At 36.8% G+C, this 14,770-nt stretch overlaps 1 protein-coding gene across 1 annotated transcript in view; it reads right to left on the bottom strand.

Moving 5' to 3' along the window:
• The window catches only part of LOC107725312 (uncharacterized), an 81,187-nt gene that overhangs the window by 58,318 nt on the left and 8,099 nt on the right, over nt 1-14,770 (bottom strand). The window contains exon 3 of the mRNA XM_016534530.1: nt 3,928-4,571. Coding sequence (XP_016390016.1) covers nt 3,928-4,571 — 644 coding nt within the window. The remainder of the gene's footprint in view (nt 1-3,927; nt 4,572-14,770) is intronic.

The following is a 14,770-nucleotide window of genomic DNA, read 5'->3' as shown; positions in this document are numbered from 1 at the left end:
AAAGATAAGAGGGAAAAGCCTTGCTCAGGTCTTGCTCTTCATCTTGCTCCGTCTTTCGGATGAGACGTTAAACCGATGTCCTGACTCTCTGTGGTCATTAAAAATCCCAGGATGTCCTTCGAAAAAGAGTAGGGGTGTAACCCCGGCATCCTGGCCAAATTCGCCCATTGGCCTCTGACCATCATGGCCTCCTAACCATCCCCATATCTGCTGATTGGCTTCATCACTCTGTCTCCTCTCCACCAATAAGCTGGTGGGAGTTCTGGCGCAATATGGCTGCCGTCGCATCATCCAGGTGGATGCTGCACACTGGTGGTGGATGAGGAGATTCCCCCCGTCTATGTAAAGCGCTTTGAGTGCCCAGAAAAGCGCTATATAAATGTAAGGAATTATTATTATTATTATTTTTGAGTCACTGCTTGCTGTATACATCATTGACTATATAATGTGTATTATTTTATATTTACCATACATGTATATGTGTACACAGTGTGTATGTGTATGTATTGCTACCATAAATGCTATTTTTTGTTAGTAGGTTGGGAAGCTGAAGTGTCAGAGTAGCTTCCCCGGCACTGGTAATAATACAGAACGAGTAGGTGTCTTCAAACTTTTGACTGGTATGTACTTTTCAACTTTTTTCTATGCATATACTGTATATCACTATGTCTTGGTGTTTTCAGGCCTGGTGATTAAATGATTGAAATCACAAGCACTATACATTTAATACAAGAGCACAACGGCACAATCCAAGTGTGGGTGTGAATCAATCTCTGAGTGATTCTCGATTCTCTACAAAACACCTCTTCATGGTGGTCCTTTCATGATAGAGTTTCTGCCCACACACGAGTGATAAAGACGGAATGATCCTGATGCTGTCCTCGTGGCACCTCTGGAGCTTCCTGCATCTCACCTTCCCTCCGTAGCCTCTGTCTCTTTGCCAACGTAGGCCCAAGGACATCTCTGAGATGCGAGTTCTGATAGGCTTACACCGCCCTGTTTTATTTCCGTTCGACCTTGATCTTTAGTAATGGCCTATCAGGTTCTGTGTATATTAATAAAACAGCGTTATTTCTCCAAAATCCCTTTTGCTAAATTCAGCAGCCATTCCTAGCTTCTTTGATATGCAGTATCTCAGTACATTGGAAGGGTTTCATGTGAGGATTCAGTAGGAAAGGGAAGGGGGAAAGGGAACAGGAGATGCATCCGATCATCTCAAGTCTTTGCATAAATTAACATGAACCCTGGGAATCGTGTTTATTTATTTATTTCCTCCCTTACCAGGTTTAATTAAGGTTCAAGCAATGTCTTTGGGATATTTGTCTGATGGAACACGAGCCCACCCTCCCGCTCTCCTACCGTTTCCAAATCCGGTCCATCTACTGGGACAGCTATTTGTGAACTCTTTCTACTGTCTTGTATCTCACGTCAGATTGCAGCAAACCGGAGCAGGGAGGAGAAGGTGAGGATAAAACGCAAGCCTCATCTTTACACATATTAGCGTTGCGCAAAAAAAACGAATCTTCACAGGGAGAATGATTGTGTCTCATTATGTTCACCGACACGTGGCATGCCGTACAGCATGATGCCTCCTAAATATTACTTTTTAGCGGCAAAGGGGCTGATCAAGAAGATTTTTCACGAATGTCATCAAAGCAGCAGGAAAAAAAACAACCGAGGAATATGTTTTCATTGTTCAGTCAGGCTATTTTTAGATGCGTTCTGCAGGAATATGAGTTAGTAGTATCGCTGGCACTTCGGATGAAAAGGAAAACATCATTATCAGAGCGCACGTAACATCTCCTGGCAAACAAGCCACAAAATAAAGAGGTAAATAGGGAAATTAACAGCATACTTTAATTGCTTTAAAACAAGTAACACTTCATCTTCCTCAATTAAGGATGCTTGGCCCATCTTATTATAGGCTATTAGCACTGATTATTAGCGCATGCTTGATGATGGAGGAAATGGGCCGTGATGCAGGAAGCATCACCGGTCGTGGAGTCTGATCTGATTATCGTGCCCAACACCCACCAACCCCGCAGACTCTATTTAGACAAGTATTTGCAGGGCAGGCCATCAGGGAGGCCGTGCCATTTTTATTATTCAAATGCTGCTGGAACGCATCCCAATATTGTGGAATGAACAAAATATCCCAGGACGATTTTCCGCTGGGCATTAGCTTAACATTTCCACTCCAGCGCTCCTCTCATTGTGAAACACTGGAACGTCAGTCAGCAGTCTGATAGGCCGCTTTCTGCTTGTCCATTTGTCTACTTAACCCATCCCATTCCCTGTCGCCGTTAAAACAATTTCCTCTCTGACATACCAGAATAAGTATTGATTGAGGGTTTGCATTACCGGAGGTCTGGGCCGTGGCATTGATCCCCCTTCACTGCTGGACATTTTTATCATAGCTGTGCGTGCCAACTGATCACTTTAACGTATAGAACAACTAGTTTGAAAAATGCCAAGATGCTTCTCTATGGACATTTATGAAGATGAATCAGCAGGACTCACTTTTTTAGGCTGAACTTTCAAGTTTTCTGATATTAAAATATGCACTTATGTAGATTTATATGGTGCACAGAAAACATTATATAGCCCTCCCACTATTTGGGCAATAATTGTAATGTTTTTAGAGGTCTGTTATGTTTGTCCACAGTGTGGAAAAAGAGTACAGCAGAAACATAACTTGACAGAAGCATCTAGCATTCACTCTTAAAAATAAAGGTGCTTAAAAAGTTCTTCACAGCGATGCCATAGAAGAACCATTTTTGGTTCCACAAAGAACCATTCAGTCAAAGGTTCTTTAAAGAACCATTTCTTTCTTACCTTTTTATAATCTGAAGAACCTTCTTTCACCACAAAGAACCTTTTGTGAAACAGAAAGGTTCTTCAGATGTTAAAGGTTCTTTATAGAACCATTTAGACAAAAAGGTTCTTCTATGGCATCGTGAAGCACCTTTATTTTTGTTGGTGATCAACTGACTGAACAAACATGCAAGTAATCTTAAATTTTGTGGCTACTTGTTGAACATTGTTACCTATTAACATTCATGAGCCAAGGTGATAAACTTTATCCTCTATCTGGTATTAATTGCTATAACTTTAACAGGTTAAACTTTTTTACATAGTTCTAATTCGTGCATTAGTTGACTTACAAATTCCAGGACCAGCAGCACTAAAATCGGCGAAAGTCAATGCCTTTTTGATGTGCAATAAGATATGCATGCATGCATGCAATATTTATCAAAACAGTTAAAAAATGATATCTGATGAAACCTAAAGCATTGCCAAGTCTCAATGCCAAGTCAGCGTGGAAGATCTTCAAGGCCTTACAACTCCAGAGTATCTTCATGAGACCCAAATTTATCAGTCCTACCAAGATGAAGGTTTGATGCATTCATATTTCATAAGGTTATGTGAAACGACCACCCTGGAAGGTTGGGTTCGTTCTGCACATCCAGTGATTTCGGTTTAGAGAGCAGAACGCTGTAGGCCTGGTCTACAGGTTGGCGCATGTGCGCTGGACAGACCACCCTGGAAGGTTGGGTTCGTTCTGCACATCCAGTGATTTCGGTTTAGAAGAGCAGAACGCTGTAGGCCTGGTCTACAGGTTGGCGCATGTGCGCTGGACAAAATGATGTCCAAAAAGTGTGAGAAACAATAAAACTGATCAGCTTTGCTCATGAATATTAGTGTGATGTCCAACTTATTTCTTTGAACTATGATTACACAAACTTGAACACCTAAAATATGATTTTCTCCTGTGTTCTGATACCTTTCTCCATCTTTTCTCTCATATCATTTTTCTACATTTTCTCTCAATAAAATTACAGAAAAGCCTGAAATATGAGCGATTAAACAATAAAACATGAAAAAGCTATCCATGAGTAACACAAACACGGTGTTGTGCATCATTACCTTGCTGGTATGTCGATATTGGAGATGGCGTAAAAGTACTTGAGCAGGTTGTCTCTTTGTACGTAAGTTCCTCCGAGCGCCGGTCTCAGCAGCCGAAGCCGCAGGTTTGTGAAGGTGAAAAAGTCTCGGAGGCCTTTCATACTCTCCATGCGTGTGTACAAGTTGTCCATGTTTTGTAATTTTGTCCCAGCAAATATGGCGAAGCGTTCCCGGACCTCGAACCGCACATTCTTCTCATTCTTGGAACCGACCCAGCGAGAGTATTGCTCGGTACATATGACTCTAGTCACGTTCGTGGCCGACAGATCCTGCACCCTCTTTGGCAACATCCCGAAGGCATCCATGCAGTCGTCGGCGTAGTACTGGTAAGGCTGCCAGGTTCGTCCATAATTCAGGGACTTGTCCAGCACCATTTTTGTGGGCCGCCCGTACTCAAAGGTTATCTGGACGTCATCTGCTAACTCCAGGCTTTTGTTCCAGGATAAGGATATGTTGGCCAGAAGAGGCTCAGGATAACGACCCCATGTTACAGTCTGCCAGTATGTGATGAGTCCGGTTCGCTCGCTATCTTGCATCAGCACTGGAGGATGGGCGAGTTCTTTGGTGGAGGCATCGCATTCATCACTACACAGGTATGGGTTTTCCTACAGACAAAAGGAAGAAAGATAAAAGATCAAATAAAGAGTGGTACAAAATTAAGGAAGGATAATGAAATAATAATAAAAAAGAAACACACAGTGGCATGCGAAAGTTTGGGAACCCCTTGCAGAATCTGCGAAAATGTGAATAATTTTAACAAAATAAGAGAGATCATAAGGCATGTTATTTTTATTTAGTACTGTCCTGAGTAAGATATTTTACATAAAAGATGTTTACATAATAGTCCACAGTAGGCAGACAGTGATATACAGTGGCATGCAAAAGTTTGGGAACCCCTTTTTTAATAATTGTAACAAAATAAGATAGATCATACAACATGCATGTTATTTTTTATTTAGTACTGTCCTGAGTAAGATATTTTACATAAAAGATGTTTACATTAAGTCCACAAGACAAAAAAAAAAGAGCTGAATTTGTTCAAATGACCCCGTTCAAAAGTTTGTGAACCCTTGATTCTTAATACTGTGTGTGGTTACCTGGATGATCCACCACTGTTTTTTTGTTTTTTGATGGTTGTTCATGAGTCACTTGTTTGTCCTGAACAGTTAAACTAAGCACTGTTCTTCAGAAAAATCCTCCAGGTCCTGTAGATTCTTCAGTTTTCCAGCATCTTTCGCATATTTGAACCCTTTCCAGCAGCGACTGTATGATTTTGAGATCCATCTTTTCACATTGAAGACAATTGATGGACTCAAACACAACTATTAAAAAAGGTTCATACATTCACTGATGCGCCAGAAGGAAACACGATGCATTAAGAGCCTGGGGGTGAAAACTTTCGTGTTTCCTTCTGGAGCATCAGTGAAAGTTTGAACCTTTTTCTAATATTTGTGTTTGAGTCCCTCAATTGTCCTCAGTGTGAAAAGATGGATCTCAAAATCATACAGTCGCTGCTGGAAAGGGTTCAAATATGCAAAAGATGCTGGAAAACTGAAGAATCTACAGGACCTGAACAACCATCAGAAAACAAAAAAACAGTGGTGGATCATCCAGGTAACCATACACAGTATTAAGAACCAAGGGTTGAAGGGGCGTTGAACTTTTGAAGGGGGTTATTTTAATAATTTCAGCTATTTTTTGTCTTGTGGACTATATGTAAACATCTTTTATGTAAAATATCTTATTCAGGACAGTACTAAATAAAAAAATAACATGTATTTTGTATGATCTCTCTTATTTTGTTAAAATTATTCACATTTTCACAGATTCTGCAAGGGGTTCCCAAACGTTCGCATGCCACTGTATATGTAATATTAAAACATATAGGGTTTGTTGTATAATTTTTTTTAGCAAAACACTACTGTAGAAAAGTTTGAGATCAGTAAGACTTTTTTAATCAAAGAAATTAATATTTTTATTTGACAAGGATGCATTAAATTAATCAAAAGTGACAGTAAATATGTTTATAGTGTTACAAATCATTTCTATTTCAAATAAATGCTTCTTTTAAACTTTCTATTCAGTAATCCTGCAAAAAAGTTTCTTGAGCAGCAAATCAGCATATTATAATGATTCATAAAGGATCATGTGACATCAGCTTTGCCACCATTATATTTTAAAAGATAACAGAAAATAGTTATTTTAAATTGTAATAATATTTTGATCAAATAAATGCAGCCTTTGTGAGCATAACAGACCTATTTCAAAAACATAATACAAATGTTATTGACTAAACGGCAGCATATTTAATTATAGAAAATATATTAAAAAATAAACATTTTAATATGTTCATTTTTAATGCAATATATATTTAAAAAAAAAACATTAAAGTGTATATGTCATCAATTTTTAAAAAGAGGTTTTTATAGCTATTCATACTGAAATGTTTGATCAAATAAATGCAGTCTGGGTGAGCATAAGAGACTTCTTTCAAAAACAAAAAAATCTTATTGACCGAATAGTAGCATATATAAATTAGAAAAATAATTTGCAAAAAAATTTATTTATTTTTTTAATATATAAAATAAGAATTAAAATGTATATCTCATTTATTTTGAAGAAGTTTTTATATCTATCTGTCTAGATAGATGACCCCTTTCCAAAGTTCCCGTCGCTACTGTAATTTCAGACTTTGAACCTTTGCCCTACTGACACACCAGGTGTACGGAGTACCTTAGCACTTTGATCCGTAACCAGGGAGCACCTTAGCCTAACTCAGTCCTCCGACTCAATCCTGCCGTCTTTCTCCGTTTCGTGCAAATCCAGTCCAACTGCTGTGGCAGGTGGTTCTTAGACTAAACCTCAGCTATCCTCGCATGAATGGCGTCACGTCTAAAGAACAGTGCGGCTCTAAGAGAAACGATCGCCCACTGCTTAGCAGCAGGAACCCGTGTCAGTAAACAGACAATACGATGCTTTGGCCTCCTCCGGTAGACATGTGTGGTTGTTTTGGCTAATGTCACTGGAGAATTCACAGCAGAACTTGAGACAATGACTAATCATTCCTGTAATCAGATCAGAACAATTACACAATTTATTAAGAAAAAGAACACATTCTGAATACATGTGAATGGATTTAGAGGACAAGAATACACCTGGATTCAAGGGTCTAAGTTAAAAAGTAGTTAATCTAGATTAATCAAAGTAACTTTTGTGGGGCGATTCAATGTATGCTCAGTTCATGGATAATACCCAATTTTTGTTTTGTATTTTTATTCATAAATATAAAATATTAAAATAGTTTGCTATGACATATTTCAACATTATTACATCAAATTTTTTTATTTATTGACTTCTGATATCAAAGTTGTTTGTTACATCTGATTATTTTTATATTAAAATAGTTTTATTAATAAATATGTGTGTAAATGGATGGCTGTTAATTTGACAAATATTTAATTATAAATGATTCAGTTAAATAACTATTTATTTTAATAATGTCTGATATCAAAACTGTTTGTGAAATAATTTAGTAAACAGATTGTTGTGAATTTTACTAATTTAATCATTAAATATTCAGTTAGATAATAACATTTATTTATTTATTTTAACTTCTATTATCAAAGCTGTTTGCACTGGCTGAATTACGTTTGACATTTAAATATTTGTTTTAATATATATATATGTGTGTGTGTGTGTAATTGGATTGCTATGCAATGAACTAAAATGTAAATATTAGTTATTAAATTAAATCATTTAAATAACATCTGATATCAAAGTGTTTGATAAATATTAGATATGTTTATTATAATTATTTTATTAAAATAATAATATATAATACATTTATTATACATATTAAATTTAAATATTGAAATAATTTCTGATATCAAAGCTGTTTGTGATGTCCAAATTACTTTTGATATTAAAATATTATTCGTAAATATCATATATGTAAATGGATTTCTATGAATTTTACTCATATTTAATTATTATTTATTCAATTAAATAATATTTATTTAAATAACTTCTGATATCAATGGTGTTGGTGATGGATGAATTACTTTTGATATTAAAATATTACTATTTATATATTTGTAAACTGGTTGCTATGAACTTTAATAACATTTAGTTTTTAATCAATTCAATAATATTCAATTTATTTATTCAATATTTAATTAAAATGTTTAAATATTTGGCTCAAATACTTTTAAAGTTAAAATATGTTCTAAAAAAACAATAAACAAAGACTGTAATATGCTGTGTTTTTTTTTTAGGACAGACTATGAAGCACAAGAACTAGCATCCTGGAACAGCAGTGAAGTTTTTCCAGGACCCTGTGATTCCTGTGTCACTACTTGGATCTTTCCCAGTGGATAATCTGACTTCACCGACCCCATGTCAGTTTAGGAACCACAGCAAACTATTTAGCCTGAATGTTGCTAATGCAGAAGCTACAACTGTCACAGAATCTGATAACATTAGCCTTTGACTTGTGCTGAGTGTGACCTTCGTCATTAGCATCACTCACCTTTCAATGGGAATTCCTGCCCTGTCTGTATATAAGTCTGTTTGTATTGCATGTTGAATATATGGTTCAACCTTGCCTAGGAGAATCCACATTGCACTGAGGATCTGTTTATAGGGGCTGACCGAGAAAGAAAGATGGATGTGTGTTCTTAAAATAAACAAGATGAATCAGGAGATTTTGTTAACAAAAATGGGGCTCGAATAGAAAATGTTACAATGTTTCATAAGAGCAGTCACTCTGGTATTATTAAATGTTCTGACCACGGTTAACAAGCTGTGAAGAGCAGGTACTACACTCGTGGACACTGGACCGACCGCTAGTCTTGTACCTGGAGAGGTGGCCCTCTTTTTTCCTGCGGCGTGAGTTAATTACAATGAAGGCAGCTCCCTCTGGACATCCAGTCATATAACAGCTGGCGCTGAACAGCTTCAGAGTGATACAGTCGCCTAATTATACCAGCCAGAAAGTGACTTGCACAAGAGTTTCAACTGTCCCAGAGAGTGCCAGAACAGGGCTTTAATATGCAAATATATTTTCAAACCATTTTTAGCCTATTTAGTCAACTTAGTAATGTTTCTGAAGTTTAATGGATTTGGAGGGCTTTTCAAATGTATTTCAGATGTGTTTTCAGACTGTTTTTATGCTTGGTTTGATCACTCAATGAGAGTTTGATTTCTATGTGTTAGAAATTATTTCAGTGCTGCCAGAATATTCTCAGTCCCCCTTTCATGGGCCCATGGGAAGAGTCATGAACATAGAGATGTGTCTCTGTCACATATCTGGGTCCAGACGGGCCGTTCCAGGCCGAACTCAGTGAACCCCCTTTCCAGTACCCCAACTCCATGCTTATCCTGAACAGCACTAAGACCCCTAAACATCTGTGTATGCGTATAAAAAGAGTGAAATAGAGGGGGACAACAGGCAGAATGAGCTGAGAGACATTTATTATTTAACATTATGGAAGTTTATTTCTGCCACAGAATAAAAAATAAAAAAGGTAATTGCAACTTTTTTCTCGCCATTTCGAGTTATCTTATCAGAATTCTGACTTTTTTCCTCACTATTCTAATTTTGCCAGTTTGTAAACTGAGAAAAAAAGTCTGAATTATGAGATGTTAACTCACAACTGTGAGTTTATAACTCACAATTCTGAGGGGGGAAAAAATCATCATTTCAAGATGTAAACTTGTAATTGAAATTAAGAAATATAAACTCGCAATTGACCCTTCGCAAAGACTCGCCCCCCTTCGTTACTGTTGTTATGTCCGACAAGCCATGCCACTCTCACGCCACACATCATGCTCGTGAAAGATACATCGCGGAGCAAAGAGAAAACTGACAACGCTCCGACAGACAAGACAGAGCAGGTTTCTTTTGCTATAAAACAAAGTCTCAGCTTTCAATTTTTGTCATTTTTTAAGAAATTCAGACAATACCGTTTTGTGGCTCTTTAATGTGTTGTGACAGATCACTGTAACGCCTCAGTTCAAGCGGCACGTGAAGCGATCATCTCTTCCTCTTTACCAGTTAATAGCTAATAGAATTAAAGGGGTCATATGATGCTTTTTTAAAGATCATTATTTTGTGTATTTGGTGTAACAGAATATGTTGACATGCTTTAATGTTCAAAAAACACATTATTTTTCAAATACTGTACATTATTGTAAGTCCTCTATGCCCCGCCTCTCTCAAACGCTTCGTTTTCTACAAAGTCCCTCCTTCCGACAAGCGCAGTCTGCTCTGATTGGCCAGCTGACCCAGTGCATTGTGATTGGCCGAACACCGCAAGCACTCGTCGGAAATGTAACGCCCCTTACCATAATCGCGAGCTTCAGCTTTCAAAATAAATGTAAAGACAGAGCCCGAAAGGGGAACGGAGTCGCGTGACAGACACAGTGATGAAGCTGGTATGTGTGCAGTACACAAGCCACGGTTAAGACAGCTGACTCCACTGTGATGTGTCTCTCGCTCTCTCTCTCTCTCGCGCGCGCTCTCTCTCTCTCGCGCGCTCTCTCTCTCGCTCTCTGTCTCTCTCGCTCTCGCTGCTCGCACACACACACACACACACACACGATGCGCAAAACTCCGCATTTGAACAGTCAATAGCAAATACTTAAACTAATAACAAAACAGTAGCTGATTCAGAAGCGCCAGATTGTCATAGCAAAGTCAGAATTACCTCCTCTCCTAGGTTCACGAAACGGTCGTCCATAAAATGCATTGCTGTTCTGTTGTAAGTAATCTTAAAGATTCCTAAATGCATCTACTTTCGGAAGGCCAAATAAAGTGCTTTTGCTTTCGCCTAGAAACACACAGCGTCTCCCTGACATGCTGCTTCAACACTAACTGTGGTTACTGAAACCACGCCTTCTTTCTTTGCGTGCACATTTGGGCGGCATTATGCTAATATTTCCACATAGTGAGGTAGATATGTGGGGGCGTGTTAGAACGAGCCGTTTTAGGGGGGCGTGGCAGAGTCTTAACTTTGATAAAGAATATCTCTTTGGTTTTGAGACTTTAGTCTTTGCAACTTCAGGGATCTTATCTATGCACAATCAGCTTGTAACACTCCAAAGAGAAAGGAAAACTTGAAATCGCATCATATGACCGCTTTAAATAAACATGAATGAACATCAGAAGGTATTTTGTTTCAACCGCGGAAAGACATCAATACACAACATTTTGCAAGTCCACCGATGTTAATCTACCCTCCTGTCTGGTTTGTTTGTCGGACAAAAATTGCAGATTCTGCGTTATGATTGGTCAGATAGCCTGTCAATCAAATTCCCTGCGAAGGATCAATTCTGAAAAAAAGTCCAAATTGTGAGTATATTAATCGCAATTATGAGGATTACTATTTTCACAGTTACTATTTTATAACTCAAAATTGTGAGAAACTTGCAATTTTTTAAAAAAGTCAGAAATGTGAGATGTAAACTCACAATTGCAATTTTATAACTTGCAGTTAGTTGTGAGATATAAACTCGCAATTCTGAAAGAAAAAATAATAATTGCAAGATGTAAACAAAATGACCAGATTTGTGAAATTAAAGCTAAAGGACTTTTTCTGTTTAGTACTCATTAAAATATCTATTTATTATTATCCACAACATAAAAAATGGCATATGCCAGTTTGACTGTGTTTGAAGAATTTGGTCCCTATGGATTTACCATCAAAACTACACGCACAGAACGGCACTTCTGTCAGCTGTCTTCTGCGGAACACATTGCAAGTGAAAGCGAGCTGCTTGCAGAAAGCAATTTTTTCAGAGACAGGCAGCTTTGAGAAATGCATTACAGTCGATAAGTGTGACTGAGCATGTGCAAAGATGCGAATTATACCTGATCAATAACGGTTTGCTTATGCAAGTCAGAATGCTTTTATAACACACAGTACTGCCGTTTACGTGAACCACATTCAAAGCCGCTTTCAGAAAAAACTGCATTCACACCAACCAAACGAACCATACTTTAGTCCATGCCAAAAAGTGTCTTTTCATTGTGATTACTGCTCTATATAAGAGAGATATATTTAATCTGGAGTAATGATAGTTTTTTTTGATGCAGTCAAAAAGGACAGGGCTTTATTGTGTAAACAATACAAGAATGAGCATGCTGTTTTTGCATGCAATATGAGGAATGCAAATTACTACATGAAGATTTGAAGAATCCCCAAGACCTGAGGCGGCATGAAAACAGGCAGATGGGGGATTATTGCATGTGGACACATGGGGACAAACTCGACCCCCTTTGGGAGTACAAGATGGGGGAGTACGCACTTTGGATTCATGGAAAATTCATGAGAAATGGCAAAAAATAAGCAGCTACAAGGATTTTTCTATGACAAACAGACCATTCATTGTCTAACTGTAGGAGTGATGTTTTCCAAAAGCGGTTAGAGAAAAAAATCTGGACCAAATGTTTCGGTTTTCCCATGGTGCATTGCGAGAGTGTGCAGTTACTCTACCTGTTATATTTAGTCCTGGCTGTTAATGTGTTGCTAAAACGGGCCAATAGGATTATTCCTCATATGGCTGTACGACTAAAGAGAGTGATTTCATTCAAACAGTATGTGTGAGGAGGATGATACACAATGGAAGTTTTGAATCTCAGTCTATGTTCAGATGTGTGCTGTATGCAGCAATGGGTCATCTTTCTGCTTAGCTAAGCTGAGAACCTTCCTCCCTCCTCATCCTTTATACTCTCTCTCTCCCTCATTAGTTAGCGCTACATACAACCAGAGCTTCCAGTGGTAGCTAACATCATGCAAGAGAAGGAAAGAAAAAGAGCAAGGCGCTGAGTAAAAATGCAATGGCATCTCCTGTGGGCACTGAGTGACTGAAATTTCCTCTAAATCTTTAATGAGCCGGAAAGCTTCTCCAAAGAAAGAGAAGTTGCCAAATCTAGAGGGCTTATGTGGATCAATTAACTCGCTTTCAATGTGAAGAAAAAAAAGAACACTGATTGTAAACACAGTTCCACAGGCTTAACAGAGTGCCAGACTCACAATATCAAATATATGCTTTGTATGCCTTGTTAAAGGGTTAGTTCACCCAAAAATGAAAATTCTGTCAATAATTACTCACCCTCATGTCGTTTCAAACCCATAAGACCTTCGTGCAACTTCGGAACACAAATTAAGATATTTTTGATGGAATCTGAGAGCTGTCTGACCCTGCATAGACAGCAATACAACTGAAATGTTCCCAAGTATATATGTATGTATTAGACGTATATATATATACTTCTGACTTCTTGTGTATTTTAGTTCATGCTATTATATAACATATATATTATATATTATGAGCTGTCATTTCTCCATGTAGTCTATGTATAAAATTAAACATGTACAAATGTAAAATACAAAAAAAAAAAAAGTTATTGTTACACAGATATGAATTGGCAGATTTTGTTTTTCTGTTTTTTATATATTTTTGTATATAGGCAACAATGGTAAAAAATTAATAATGGAAAAAATGCATAATACTATATAACAGCATTAACTAAAATATACAATACATAATAAATCTGCAAAGATGTCAACAATTCTGTGTTTTTCTGTCAATATGGGGTGCTGTGTGTACATTAATGAGAAAAAAAAAAATTAACTTAAATGATTTTAGCAAATGGCTGCAATATAACAAAGAGTGAAAAATTTAAGGGGGTCTGAATACTTTCCGTACCCACTGTATATATATGTGTGTGTGTATATGTATGTATATATATATATATATATATATATGTATATGTGTGTATATATGTATATGTGTGTATATATGTACATATATATATGCATTACATAATAGATAAAAGAAAATATACAAGATGTCATATATAATTAAATATGTGGGCAGGCCTATTAAAAAAAACTAGCAATTTTGCCAACATATATCAAACATGCAGAAACAAATACATAAACAGCAATACAACTGAAATGTTCCTAAGTCCAGAGACGTAGCAAGGAAATCAGTAAAATAATCCATGTGACATCGGGGGTTCAACCGTAATTTTACGAAGCTACGAGAATACTTTTTGTGCACAAAAAAAAAAAAAAAACGACTTTATTCAACAATTCGTCTCCTCCGCATCACTCTGGTGCCATTTTGGTATCTGCTGTATATCTGCTGGACGTAAACAACGTATGCTGTTCTGCATCAGCTGCATCATTATTTTACTGATTTCCTTGCTACGTCTCTGGACTTAGGAACATTTCAGTTGTATTGCTGTTTATGTATTTGTTTCTGCATGTTTGATATATGTTGGCAAAATTGCTAGTTTTTTTTAATAGGCCTGCCCACATATTTAATTATATATGACATCTTGTATATTTTCTTTTATCTATTATGTAATGCATATATATATGTACATATATACACACATATACATATATATATATATATATATATATACATATACATACATATACACACACACATATATATATATATAGTTTTTTAGTACATGTATTGTATATTTTAGTTAATGCTGTTATATAGTATTATGCATTTTTTCCATTATTAATTTTTTACCATTGTTGCCTATATACAAAAATATATAAAAAACAGAAAAACAAAATCTGCCAATTCATATCTGTGTAACAATAACTTTTTTGGTCTCCCTTCCAGCAGCAACCTAGTTTTCCCAGGTCTCCCATCCAAGTACTTACCAGGCTCAACCCTGTTTAGTTTCAGTGGGCAAACAGTCTTGGGCTACAGGGTGACATGGCTATATATATATTACTATATATATATATATATATATATATATAATGTGTGT

The sequence above is a fragment of the Sinocyclocheilus rhinocerous genome, unplaced genomic scaffold, assembly GCF_001515625.1.
Source record: "Sinocyclocheilus rhinocerous isolate Xijiao unplaced genomic scaffold, SAMN03320098_v1.1 scaffold785, whole genome shotgun sequence".
Classification (NCBI taxonomy): domain Eukaryota; kingdom Metazoa; phylum Chordata; class Actinopteri; order Cypriniformes; family Cyprinidae; genus Sinocyclocheilus; species Sinocyclocheilus rhinocerous.
The sequence above is the reverse complement of the archived record's forward strand: the minus strand, read 5'-3'. Positions and strand labels throughout refer to the sequence as shown.